Source organism: Dromiciops gliroides, chromosome 2 (assembly GCF_019393635.1).
Source record: "Dromiciops gliroides isolate mDroGli1 chromosome 2, mDroGli1.pri, whole genome shotgun sequence".
NCBI lineage: Eukaryota > Metazoa > Chordata > Mammalia > Microbiotheria > Microbiotheriidae > Dromiciops > Dromiciops gliroides.
The window spans coordinates 521192467-521206264 of record NC_057862.1 but is presented as its reverse complement, the minus strand read 5'-3'; the positions used below and the strand labels follow the sequence as shown (position 1 = coordinate 521206264).

Sequence of the window (13798 nt, the reverse complement as noted above, 5' to 3'; positions counted from 1 at the left end):
ATTCTAGGAAACCATGAACACTCAGTTTATAAAAGCAAATGGTAAACAAAAAGCACCATAGTGAATAGCATCTATTTGTCCTACTGCATTTAGGGTAAAACGGTCTTTTCCTAGGAATGAATTATAATAGTGTAGAAGATAAGCATTTTCAGAAGAGGTTTCTTATGGAATTTTTCTGGTAGTACATTATAATAAAGGGTATATTATAAGGCATTCCCATGCCTCTGCTAGATCTTTAATAAGAATTCAAAAAGGCATTAGATCCTTTTTCTCCTAAAGGCAAGCTAAGGATAATTTTCTCAGTCCTACTTCAAAACACATTAAGAAAAATATAGATACTAGAGAATTCAGACTTTCAGAATTCAAAATGTTCAGGGAGAAGATGGTAACAAAATACATTAAATAGAGAAAGATTTGTACCTTAGTTATTCCTAAAACTCCGATATTGGGACTTGATGAAGTGGAGCCATTCCCAGTTCCAAACACACCATCTAGAACACAGGATAGCCCCTCAATGAAAATCCCCCTACAATGCAAAGGAGAGACAAAGAGAAACAGACTCATTTTAGAGGCAAAATATTCTGAAACCCTAGAACAAAAAACACTGTATACAAATGATTAAAATTTTATGTTAGAGGCAAACTGAAAATTCCTCTACATCAAAAGTATTTTAACGTAGGTTGTAGCTAGAAAAGAAATCCAATTTTCAAGATATATATAAAATTCAGAATGAAGGGTAATAGAAAATATGTAGCTGACAGAAAGAACTGGAGTCTAATCACTTCTGGAAGAATATACTAAATTTTAATCTTATAAAAACCAATGATATTTTTTAAGAAATCTTTTAAGCACTAAAAATCATAAGAAATAAAGTTCAAGCAATTTAGTGATTCTTAATGCCCTTATTAAAGATATGGAAAAAGAAAAAATATAAATTAGTCTAACAAGGCATAAGATAGTAGAGTCATACAAACAAGGCTTATGTGATCATATGTTTAATGTGAAAGGCCTCTTTTACTTTTTTAAAAGATGTTTTATTCACCTTTGTAAATAATTGCTTTCTTTTATTTAACTTTCATGGTCACTAAAGTCTTCCTGATCCTCCTGTGCAAAACTGAAACACAGGCTGCCCTGAGAGACACTGGGGTGTGCAGGCTATAATAGAGAGGGGCAAGTTTGAAGGCAGGACAATTTGGATAGGACAAGTCCTGTCTTTAACTTATGATATCTGAGTGATGCTGGGCAGTTCATTAACCTCTGTGTCTAAAGCAACTCTCAGGGCCTACGTTACAAAAAACAGTTACTGGTCTACTTAAGAAGAACTATGTACAATGATGAAATTACAGACCTGGGGGGGGGGGGAAGGGGGGGGAACGACACCCTCTTTCCAGAGGGTTTCCAGTCTCATGTGGGTCACCCATGTTCATTAATAACAGTACGTCATGCCAAAATGACATACAACCTAGGATATGAAACTGGTTCTCCGCCAGCCTTTCCTTAAACTACCAAATAAGGCAAGAGGCAATATCATTTTTGGTGAATCACAGAATCAAAGATTTGGAAAGGATCTTAGAGGTCATCTAATCCAAAGCTTCTTAAACTGTGGGTCACAACCCTATATAGGGTCACATTACTGAATATGGGGGTTGTGAAAAATTTGGCAAGAGCAAAGGGTTTCAGAATACGCAATGACCAAAACGTATATACCTATATAACCAGGGTCATGTAAAAATTTCTTTGGTGAAAAGGGGTCACAAGTGGAAAAAGTTTAAGAAGCTAGGCAGCTAGGTGGCGCAGTGGATAGAGCACCGGCCCTGGAGTCAGGAGTACCTGAGTTCAAATCCGGCCTCAGACACTTAACACTTACTAGCTGTGTGACCCTGGGCAAGTCACTTAACCCCAACTGCCTCACTAAAAATAAATAATAAATAGATAGATAGATAAAAATAAATAAAAAGTTTAAGAAGCCCTGATCTAATCCAACCCATGCCTAAACAAGAATACCTTTCTGTAACCTACCTGGCAACTGGTTACTCAGTCCTGACTTAAAGACCTCCAATGACAGGGAATCTATAAAAAGAAGGCCTTTGACTGTCAGACACTTACCTATTTATTGCATGAATGGGAGGTGGCGGAGCACAAGATAATCTTGCACAGGCATAATAATCACCGATGGATTCAATAATACTGGCAACCACTGCACTGAGCATTCCTATAACTCCAGCAGCTGAAACAGTTGGAAGTCCCCACTGAACTGAGAAAGAAAAAAACAAATATGAAATTCTTATTGGCTATCTCAGACAGGCAAGCTAAAGTTAAAATGCTTGATCCTATTAATAAAGTGAAGCTAAAAGAGAATTATTCAATCAGGCAGGACACTGAAATTGTTATTCATTCCATTAAACTGTTTAACAATTATAGAGCTATTTGATTTTTAATCCAAGTAGCCAGATTCCTGGGACCCACTGCTAATTCAAATGAAGTGGGCTATAACTGGAACTACTCTGCATGTTTTAACTTAAGAATAAACTGTTTGGCCAAAAGAGAAGCTTTACAATTTAATTCAACATATGTTCATCAAGTACCTGCTACTTGCAAGGCACTGATATGTGTGCTGGGGAAGGGAGACTGCATGGGGGTACACAAAGCATCTACTCTGCTGTGGCTCTGACTGCAAGTGCCACAAAGCCAAGCCTGATTGCTTCTGCATTTCCACCTCAGTCTCTGTACTTAAGAGGGAGACTCAAAGGTATACCCCTAGAGATCGACTGAAATTTCTATTGATCGCAGAGTGACTAAAAAGAAGTAACAACGATAGAGCAGGTGAAGTTGTCAGTATGGCTAAGCATCAAGGATAAATAGTGGGTCAGGGTCCAGTGAGCACATATGTCTTCTAATTGTTCTCCCTCATGGACTCCACAGCTCCTGTCAAGAAGCTTAAAAGCTAGACGGTAACATAAGACACAAATAGCTCTGAAATAAAGAAAATATAAGTGTACTGAAGAATAAAGCAAGTGCTATGGAAGACCTAAAAGATTATTTCCATCTGGGGGCTCTCAGGAAAAAGCTTCAGGGAGAAGACACTATTTGAGTGGGACTTAAACCATCAAAGGAATGTAGTGCCCTTGACAGAAATACGGAAGGAGGAGGAGTAAGCTTAGGGAGAAAAAGAATGAGTTCCATTCTGGACATGTTGAGTTTGAAATTACTACCTGATATCCAGGTGGAGACATCAGGCAGTTAGTCAGTTGATAATTAGGGCCTGCCCCTCAGGAGAGAGGTAAGGGTTGGGTATGTAGATTTGGGAGTCACCCAAACTAGTCTAGTTCCCAGTCGGACTGTGGAGGTATAAGCACCCAACTTCTCTTACCAGCTTTGCCTACCAGTAAGATAAGAGGATTCCTCCATAGAGAATTTGGTTCTCCAGGTAGAAAATCTTGATTTGTGGGGCAGAAGTGGAAAATTGGGGGTTGGGAGGGGGGAGGTTGTTGGGAAACACAGAATGGACCTTACCTCTCTAGGACTGGTAGCTGAGGCTAGATCTGGTTTTGTTGCATTTATACCTCCTCTCAGTGTCTGGCTATTTGGAAGTGAAGGTCCCATCTCTGGCTATCTTCCTGGCATATGCTGAGGTCCTGTCATATCCTATCTACCCTTCAACATAGGGAGCCCACATGACCTTGCTAACTTGTCCTTTTAAAGTTTGACATTGGGTACTGGGAGAAGGCACTGTCAAAGTTCACAGAGACTGACCTCAAATTAAAGCTACTTTCTTGATTTGCTACAAGGTACATATTCCAGGAAGAGAGGCAGGAAAGGTTGGGATGAATTCAAGGAATAATTGGTTAGGTGGAAGTACAGAATAAAAGGAGACTGGAGCCAGTCTGGTAGGGCCTTGAACTTTATCTATTAGGCAAAGAAACATTGAAGGTTTTTGAGAAGGGAGGCAAAATAAAAATGCTACAGAATTCACCCTAAGCCATGACAGAATAATGCCTGAAGACCTTCTGTGAGGGGAATGACCTCTAGATCAAGCCCATTACTCTTGCAGACAACTATAATAATTATCCTTATACAGAGCAAAATATGGTACCCTACAACTGCTACCCAATTCTTGCCTTTGAAACTGAGCAGAACAAGTCTAATATTTCTTCCACATGACAGACTTCAAAATATTTTATGACGGGGCAGCTAGGTGGCGCAGTGGATAGAGCACTGGCCCTGGATTCAGGAGTACCTGAGTTCAAATCCGGCCTCAGACACTTAACACTTACTAGCTGTGTGACCCTGGGCAAGTCACTTAACCCCAACTGCCTCACTAAAAAAAAACAAACAAAAATATTTTATGACAACAAAGGTCTAGAGTCTATATAGATAGAAAATTAAATCACAAAGGAAATGTAATTGTAATCTCAAGCAAAATGAGTAAAACAAGGTATAGAAAACTACTCTTACTACAATGCCAACATTTATCTTGCACATTCAATGCCATGGAAAATTAATAAATAGCCACATAGGATAAAAGATTTGGAGCTGGAAAGTACATTAGAAGCGATCTAGTTCAATGCTCTCATTTTACAGAGGAGGAAATTGAGTCCCAGGGAGGTTAAGTGGCCAAAGTCACACATCCAGTAAGTAGTGGAACCAGTATTTGAACTGAAGTCCTGTGACCCCAAGCTTGGCTTTTTTCACTGTAGAACTCTTTACAGATTCACCTTGGGGAAATGAGCTTATTACATCATTTTAGTCCTAGTTTTGCCCCTTTAATACACCTGGTTTGGATGTTGCCTCAAAGTCTTTTTAAAAAATTACTTTTGGGGGCAGCTAGGTGGAGCAGTGGATAAAGCACTGGCCCTGGATTCAGGAGGACCTGAGTTCAAATCCGGCCTCAGACACTTGATATTTACGAGATGTGTGACCCTGGGTAAGTCACTTAACTCTCATTGCTCCGCCAAAATAACAAAAAAAATTTTTTTAATTACTTTTTTTTTTCAATCAGCAAAATTCTGGTTTTTTTGCCTTCCCCCTAAACCTCACTTCACCACCCAACTAACTTAAGAACTAAAAAAACAAACAAAAAACCAACCCCAGCTACAAACAGTATGTCAATCAGAACAAATGTCCACATTGGCTATGTAAAGAAAAAAACTCTCATTCTGTACTGTGAGTCCTTTGCCTCTTTATAAGAAGGTGGGAAGCCTGAATCATCATTAGTCCTCTGGAATTGTGGTTGGCCATTACGCTAACAAAAGTTCCTAATTCTTTCAAAGTTATTTGTCATTACCATACTTCTGTCATTGTATAAATTACTCTCCTGATTCTTTCATTTTATTAGGCATGAGATCATACAAGTCTTCCCCATTTCTTACTTTCATCATTTCTTACAAAACAATAGTATTTTATCATATTTATATACCAATATTTGTTCATCCATTCCCCAATTTATGAACACCACCTCCAACTCCCATTCTTTGCCAAAACTCAAGAGTTATGAATATTTTCAAATCCTTAGAGTTTGTTTTAAGACTAATTTTCCCCATAATCTACCCTTCCTTTATTTTTCCCACCTCCCCGTTCCCCTTTCTCTCTTAGTTCCCTGCTGAGTGAACTTTACTTCTGCACCCAACCATATTCTTCCTTCCTTTAACCAATTCAGATGAATGAGGCTGAAGGACCGGTTTCTCCCTCCACCCTCGCCTCCTTGCTTGGATAGATGGTTATTTGTGTACCCTTAATTATGAGATAATGTCCCCTAGTTTTCCTTTCTCTTATCTCCCCCCCCCCTTTCCATTCTTCTCTTAATATCAAGAGATAACAGAACCACTACTAGGATTCATCTAATTAAACTCCTGTGATTTCTCAGAAGACAAATGTATCATTTCTCTGTCTCACTATGTCAGTAGTTTATCTTTTTATAATCCCCCCCACATCTTTTGACTCTGTTTTAATGTTTCTCATTGTCTAATTGGCTTTTATTTGGTCCACTGTAATTTTCACAAGTTTTGTTGCTTGGGCAAGATTTTCTATCTCTTCTGCAATACTATTCATTCCCTTTCCAATTCTTTCTTCTATGCCTTTCATTTCTTTTCCAATTTGTTCTTAAGTGCTCTCATTTCATTTATAAAAACAAACCCTGATTCTTTTGTTAACTCTTGCTTCGTTTCTTCTAGGAATTCTAGTTCAATTTGCCTATGTTTTGCTCTAAGGCATTACTCGTAGATGTTTTGGAATCATTCTCTACTGTGTCTTGAGCAACCTTTTTTGCCTGTCCATTCATTTGGCCCAATTCCTGATTTTGAACTTCTTGTTAGAGTTTGGTTCTGCCCCATTTCTGGAGGGAAAGGCTGAGTGGGACCTGTTACTGCTTTTTTTGACTGTTGTGTCATTCCAGCATATCAAGGATAGGCTGGGGATGTGTAAGCTTTCAGTACTACCAAAGCAGTCCAAGCCAAGGTAAGTCTGACTGCTATTCCCCTAGTCTGAGCTCTGCAAGTCTCTGGCCTGAGATTTGGTCACAGCAACAATACAGTGCTACTGAACTCAGCCTCTATCAGTCAGGTAGGAAGTTATGTTGCTTCAGTGACTGAACTACATGGGTGCCCTTTAGTCTAGGATTCTTTCTGTGGTTATTCCTCTGCAGAATGGGCTGGATGCTGGAACTGAGATTGTGCTCTGCTCCTAGGATCTGAGCCAAACCACTGCCAGTTGCTTATGAAAGTCCCCCTTTCTCTGTAGACCACCCAGGGCCTTCCTATCCAAAATGTTACCTATGTATGCAGGTCCTTCTTGGATGTGTGACCCAGAACTAGACAGTGAGTGACAAAGCTCCCAGTAGGCACCTGTCACCACTGTAGTGCCCCAGTACAGGTCTTGGACCTCCTCTTGACTGTGTGTACAACCTCTTCCTAGATTCTGAAATGCTCCACACATGGGCTTATTCCTGCCCAGAAGTGGAGTGGGCAATCTCAGTACTCAGTGTCAGTGTTTTTTGTTTTTTTTTTAGTGAGGCAATTGGGGTTAAGTGACTTGCCCAGGGTCACACAGCTAGTAAGTGTTAAGTGTCTGAGGCCGGATTTGAACCCAGGTACTCCTGACTCCAGGGCCGGTGCTCTATCCACTGCGCCACCTAGCTGCCCTCAGTGTCAGTGTTAGCAGGCCTCTCTCTGTCTTCCTATAGCAACCTAGATCTGACAAAGGACTTACTGGATTTTCCTCATCAGGATTCAGTTTGATGCTATTGCATTTTCTATATCTTTATGGAGGAATTTTGTGGATGGGAGCTCAGCTACATTGCTTCTTGCTATTCTAATATCTTCCCAGAAAGTCTTATTATTTAATATAAACTTCCTATTTCAGATTACTACAAGTGTCAATAGTGTGTGTAAACGTAGAGTAATGCCAATGTGAACATTATGTGTGAGAAACATTTAAGCATTCAACATTATGTGTTTGCTATGCATAGATAAATACAACTAGCACAAGAGTAAATAGTCATATTCAACACAAAAATAAGGACTGTCACAAGGGAATATATGACAATACCATACACAAATAGGAAGTATTTTAAGTTCAAAGGAGGGAAAGGGAATAAGAGAACTGGAGGATGGAGTAATTAAAGAGTGAGAAAGTTTTGTGAACAAATCTATGCAACTACAGAGGAAGGTTTGTGTCAGAGAGTAATAATAGGCAGAAAGTCTGGCAGGATGAAGTCTGCAGGATTCTGAAAGGCTCTAGAAGGTAGGCTGAGCTTAGATTTCAAAATGTAATCAATGGGGATCCATTGAAAGCTTCTGAGTGGAAGGGAATTATAATAATGAAAGTTGAGTTTTTGACATATTAATGTTCCTAAAAGAAGAGTAAAAAAAAATATTCTGGGGGAACTATTCATTTCCAGGATTTCCTCCATCTATCCCCCCAACTTTAAAGTATCTCTTTTTAAGCAATATTTCATTAAAGTATACAAAAACTATAGCCTACCATGGAGAAGAACAAATTGCCTACTTTGAACTAAATTCTAAAAACCTACTAAGGCACTAGATGTTATACTCTTCAAAATACTAAACATAAATCCAGACAATTCTTTTACTGGGCCTTGAGCTTCAAATAAAGTTAATCAACTCAACTATTATCATTTAAGAGCCACAATCCTCCCCTTATGTTTGTTGCTTTACATATAATCATATCATCTATCCTTTTGCAAGAAAACCCAATAATAATAACAATATTCAATTGTTAATTAATTAATTTCAGGTGGCCATAAATGTTTATTAAGCAATCATTCCTATGCATCTCAATATTCTTTGGTATCCTCTACCTTCTCTAGCCCTTCTCTGTTTATAACCTCCATCCATAATAGCCACTCGTACTTCAAGCAGCCATAACATGAAACTGGACTCAGGTCACTTATTACCCAGAGATTATGCCGTGATCTCTTCCACCAAAATAAACCAGTCCTTCCCCTCTCCTCTCAAAGGTGCTGACAAGCCCATTTGAAAAACGAATACTCTCTGGTTATCAAGGATTGCTAGAGCATGCGTTTCACATGCATTTTAATTGTCTTTCTTTAGACAACGTTCCATTTTTGTTATCAGACTCTCACTGTCTCCAATGGTAAGAATTCCTGGCCATGAAGACAACCTATGACTGCTAGAACTCCTTCCCCTACAAGTGGAGCCTGAACTGCCTTTCAACTGCCTCAGGTATACTTACATGGATAAGGAACTTTAAACCACGGTGCCACAAGAAGCACGCCTTGTCTAGCATCTGTACGAGCATAGAACCCATACTTTGTGCTGTCAGGTGGAAAGACATCTGTCACAGTGAATATGAAGCACAGTAACCAGGATACCAAGATAGCCAGGATTATCTGAAATTGGAAAGGGAGAAGACTATTCCAGGCTAAGTATATTAGTGGTTATTGTTGATACATAAGTCTACATCCTTGCGCTCTCTCTCGCTCTCTCCCTCTCCCTTCCTCCTTGCCCAACATGGTACCTTGCCATCAATAACTTATATGCAGAAAAAACATATAATGATTAGTAGATTTTCTTTTAATGATAATGCATTTTAAATGCTTCACACACTTAACTTCAGCTTTTTTTAAATGACAAATACCACCTAGGAATGAACATCTATAAGAATGACTCAATTCATGTTTGTAAAAAAGACTGGCATAGAGCTAACCCCCACTAAGTAACCCCTTGGGGAAATAGGGGAAGTCTAACAGTACACTTTTCATTGTCAGTTTATCTTGAGCACTACAAAAACATGCTTCTGAAAGTTTAGAACTGGAGTATATTATTCTGTTTATTATCACTATGGACAATGATCATTTGTGTGGCTTACCTATTATTGTTCCATAACATAGAAATTTAAAAATTAAAATGGCCTTCGTAGGTTCTCAAAAGATATGCACTGACAGTAATTTTTAAAGTAAAATAGAAACGATTACTTACAGGGAACATTTTGAAAAGCTGCAATTTGTAGGCAGTCCATCCTTTTTTGGATTTGTAAATTGGGAGAGGAAATTTAACATTTCTGGCATATTGAGAAAATAACAATACTAGAAAAATAGTTCTGGGGGAGAAAGAAAGATTAGTTAGGTTCACATACTGTCTACTGTAAATAATCCTTTAAGGTTTGACAAAAGCCACTAGAAATCAAATTCTATACTTCTTCCTTCAGAAAACTCCTAGAAAACTATGCCACAGCTCTCATTTAATTTAATTTGAGAGATTATGACATCTTTCTGAAATTACCTTTTTAGGCAGATCTTAGAACTCTTATCTAATATCACTCAACACTGGAATAAAATATTACAGAAGAACTAACTGACAAACCACTAACTTGCATAAATAGAGAAAACAGCTCTGGCTGAACTTTGTGAATAAAAATATTCAAAACACAGGCATCTTCACGTTGGAATTTAGGGAATATAAGACACGCCTTTAGAAATTGCTTCTATTTTGAGACTGATATCACATGAACTTCACAATACAAAAATGGGGAAAGATAATCCAATCTGAAGAACACAAAGAGTGTGTGGAAGTGGTCTAGAAAAAGATTCTGAAACAAAATACAGCAAATCTAATCCTCCACCAAATTGAATGTTTTACCAGATGATAGGTTGTTAAGCAAGTCTCTAATTAAGGGTTCTCAGAACCCAGCTTGGCTCTAGAATTCCTGAACTTAATGCTCTATTATTCTATTCCTGCTCTGGCCCTATCCCTACCCCTCCCAGTAATCCAACACACATGTCCCCTTACTCCAAATCAAACAGTATCCATCAAAGCAGAATATCCACTAGTCCATCTCCCAACAACTTTGGGTTTTGCCCACCTGAGCCCAACTCATTCATCTGTCCTAAAATTTCAGCTTCACTCTCAATCAGAAAGTCTGACTGAGGATAGGTTTTTGGTACTGCTTACCCTCACATTCTGCCTTAATCACTATCTAAGCAATTGCTGCCTCTTCTCAAGAGTGAGAGCGGAGAAGAGATTCCATGAGAAATATTTTTTTACAATTGTGTCCATGAAAAAAATCATGTCCCAGAAAAAACAGTAACTTCAATATAACACTATGTTCATCCTCAATATGTTCCTAGGACTTTATTCACAAAGTCACAAAACTAGTTGGTGGTAGAAGTAAGACTTGAATTCAGATCTTCTGTCTCCTAATTAATACTCTACTAAACCTGTGAGATTTTGTTAGCTTTCTGTGGAGATGTAAAAGAGCTCTCCAATGGGTTTTATGATCCTACACTGGCCCATAAAGACAAAAAAAAAAACAAATCAGCAATCAAGACATTTTTGTGCTGGCTTCTTTATATGGCACAAAATTCCAATGTTCCCACTAGAATCAATCTTTACAATTTGTTCAATTACATGACCAAGCCATTACTTTCACCAGCCTCTGAAGACTTCTGAGAAGAACCTTTCAGTGGTTTTCTACTGATTCCCAAATAAAGGCCAATTTCCTCAGTCTATGTAACTTCCAGAATACGGCACCTCTCGGTCTTCCCAGTTTTTCCTTATGTTATTGGCTTCTACAAGCTTTCTACTCCAGCTGAACTGAAGGAATCTGCTATCCTTGCACAGGACCTGTGCTAATCCACTTCTATGCCTTCTGCTTAGGTTGTTTCTTTTCACCTGCAATGACTTCTATTACCTCTCTATCTGTTTAAACCCTACTCATGTTTCAAAGCCCAGTCCGAATGGCACATCTTCCACAAAGGTGCTGATCTTCGGATCTTTGACACTCTTAGTAATGATCTTTGCTGGTTTAGGCTTCACATACAGCATTTGGATTATACCTCTCCTATACACTTATCATGTGTCCTTTTGTTTCACAATTATTTATGGGTCATACTAGCCAGCAGATTGTAAACTGTGAGGGCAGGAGCCACATGTCATTGGTATTTTATTTCCCCCACTGCCTAGTGAAAAGCAGACTTTAAAGTAAGAAAAGTGAAAAGATAAAAGAGAGGTAGTTAGTTCTTAACTGAAGAACATTTAACTTATGATAAATCTGTACATAAGAACTGTTCCTCTTACCCCCATTCTCATGATGTTATTGTCAGAACACTCAGACTGAAGCTGTTACACTTCTGCCCTTCAAAGACTAGCCTGGGGCTCAGTGCTTAAGGCTATCAATATTAAAATACGATCATTGGGGCTAGCATGCAAATTATTATATTATGGGAAAACACATTCTGAACTACAAACAGTGGACTGGAAAATAAACTTTTGGGACAGAAACATAGAAGTCATTAATGATTTGAGGGCTGCCAGGTGGGTGAGTAAGAAATATTTCCTTTTTGATTTTGTGGTTATGTGTTTAATTATGACAAAGAGACAATTCAACAAATATCTAAATTTTTAATGTGAGCAAGATATATTAACATTCTGATGCTGATCAGCTATTAAACTGGATGTACCAACAGTCAATAAGAACAAAGATTTAGAGCTAGAAGGGACCACAGAAATGACCTAATCCAGGACCACAAAAGCCCTTTGTCCTTCCTCATCTGTAGGTCATACATTCAGTTAAATAACAGAACCAGCATCTAAAACCAGGTTTCTGACTCTAAATATAGTGTCCTGAACACTATACAACACTTTCTGAATATATTTGTTTTGTTGGGATCAAACAACTTTCTATTTCTTATATAGTACTACAAAAAAATAATTTTCTACAAGTAGAAGGAATTTTACTTTCCATATTCACTATTATTACTTTATTTATAAGATGAAGGAGTTGTGTCATCATAACAATATTCACATTACCAAAAAAAAGGAATTGAACTTACAGCATAGCTATGCCCCAGTGTTTCCCTGCTCTTTCTCCTGCTGCTTGGAAACCGGAGAGACCAATTAGAGCCACTGTTGGTGTAATAGTCAAAGGTCCAATATATTTTAGCAGAGCACCTGGCAGGCCAAGCAAGCCAATTACGACTTCTATCAATGAAGACATGATAATGGCACCTTGGATCTGAACCAAGAGATGAGAAAAGACATTATCAACTTTCCCTATTTCCTCTCCCCTTTCAAATGTTGTCTTTTATCCTTTAAAAACAAAAACAAAAACCCTCAACAGTTATTTCCTGATTAAAGAAAAGCAGATATGCATAACTAACCAACTCTGATGATGCATGCCATACTTCATACCTGTAGTTCCACATTTCCCTACTGTGGAAATGACCAAATGCCACATGCTCTGCCAAGTGTATAAGGTGCCTTACTCACCACCAGTCTATGAAATAGGTGGTCTAAGTTTTATAGTCTCCATTTTGCAGATGCAGAATCTGAGGCTCAGAGAGATGAAATGACTTCCTTATGGTCACAAAGCTATTAAATCATAGGGTTTGGATTTGAACCCAGGTCTTCTGACTCGCAAAATCCAGCACTCTATATCCATTATATGAGAGTAGAAACTCCCCAACTCCCAAACTGAACAGAATTCTAGAAGATTCCTAGTTATGACATTCACCCTAGCCAGACTTTTTGTGGCACACATCTGGGTGAATCAGAGCAGGATGGGGTACATGTTCAGGGAAAAACCAGAGATCTACAGAAATATTGAAGGGCTTCTGACACAAAAGAATTTCTATGTAGTGTACAAATCGCTTTTCTCTGTATATTCAGCCATCTGCTTTTCATATGGCGGTACTAGTGCTAGAGTCTAACCATGAATTATCACTCACTAATCAGCTGATTTTGAAATCTATTTCAAAAATATTGATGAGCAGAGGGGCTATCATTTGCAAAGTACAGATCCTCATTCTGCAGTAAAACCAGATGATTATTTCCCTACCTGATTGTAATGGTACTGGGAGTAAAGCTCAATTCATAGAGCTTGGCTTCACACAGTTTTAAATACATTTTTATGCGATATCATTATTTAAATTAAATATAATATCCAAAAGAATTTTAGCAACTGAAATTACTAACAAATCTATTAAAAATAGCTACCTGATGTTTATAGAATATTGTTATTTGTTGCAATATAATGAAAATTTAAGATTGATGAGAATGACAAAGAGAAAATAATGCTTATATTTTACCTCTCGTATTCTTGGATACCAGATGTGCTCAGTATGCAATAATTCTATTGTTCCATTGGTAACTGAAAGATCTTGAAAACAGAAAGAAAAGCATTTTATCTCTTAATATTTGGAGAAATGCTGTTTTAATATGATTCACTTAATTTTAGTATTTTAAGTCGCCTCTGCTCTACATATATATCTAAACCTATTCTTATTGATATCAACAGTATAGCTTGCCATGATGAGAGCTGAATT

At 38.0% G+C, this 13798-nt stretch overlaps 1 protein-coding gene across 4 annotated transcripts in view; it reads right to left on the bottom strand.

Moving 5' to 3' along the window:
- SLC23A2 (solute carrier family 23 member 2) overlaps positions 1-13798 on the bottom strand; it is a 113703-nt gene that overhangs the window by 17539 nt on the left and 82366 nt on the right. For all 4 annotated transcript variants that reach the window (XM_043983031.1, XM_043983032.1, XM_043983029.1 and 1 more), the window contains 6 exons: positions 13562-13632; positions 12308-12489; positions 9456-9576; positions 8710-8866; positions 2107-2254; positions 421-526 (listed from right to left, as the gene is read on the bottom strand). In XM_043983031.1, the coding sequence (XP_043838966.1) occupies positions 421-526; positions 2107-2254; positions 8710-8866; positions 9456-9576; positions 12308-12489; positions 13562-13632 (785 nt within the window). The remainder of the gene's footprint in view (positions 1-420; positions 527-2106; positions 2255-8709; positions 8867-9455; positions 9577-12307; positions 12490-13561; positions 13633-13798) is intronic.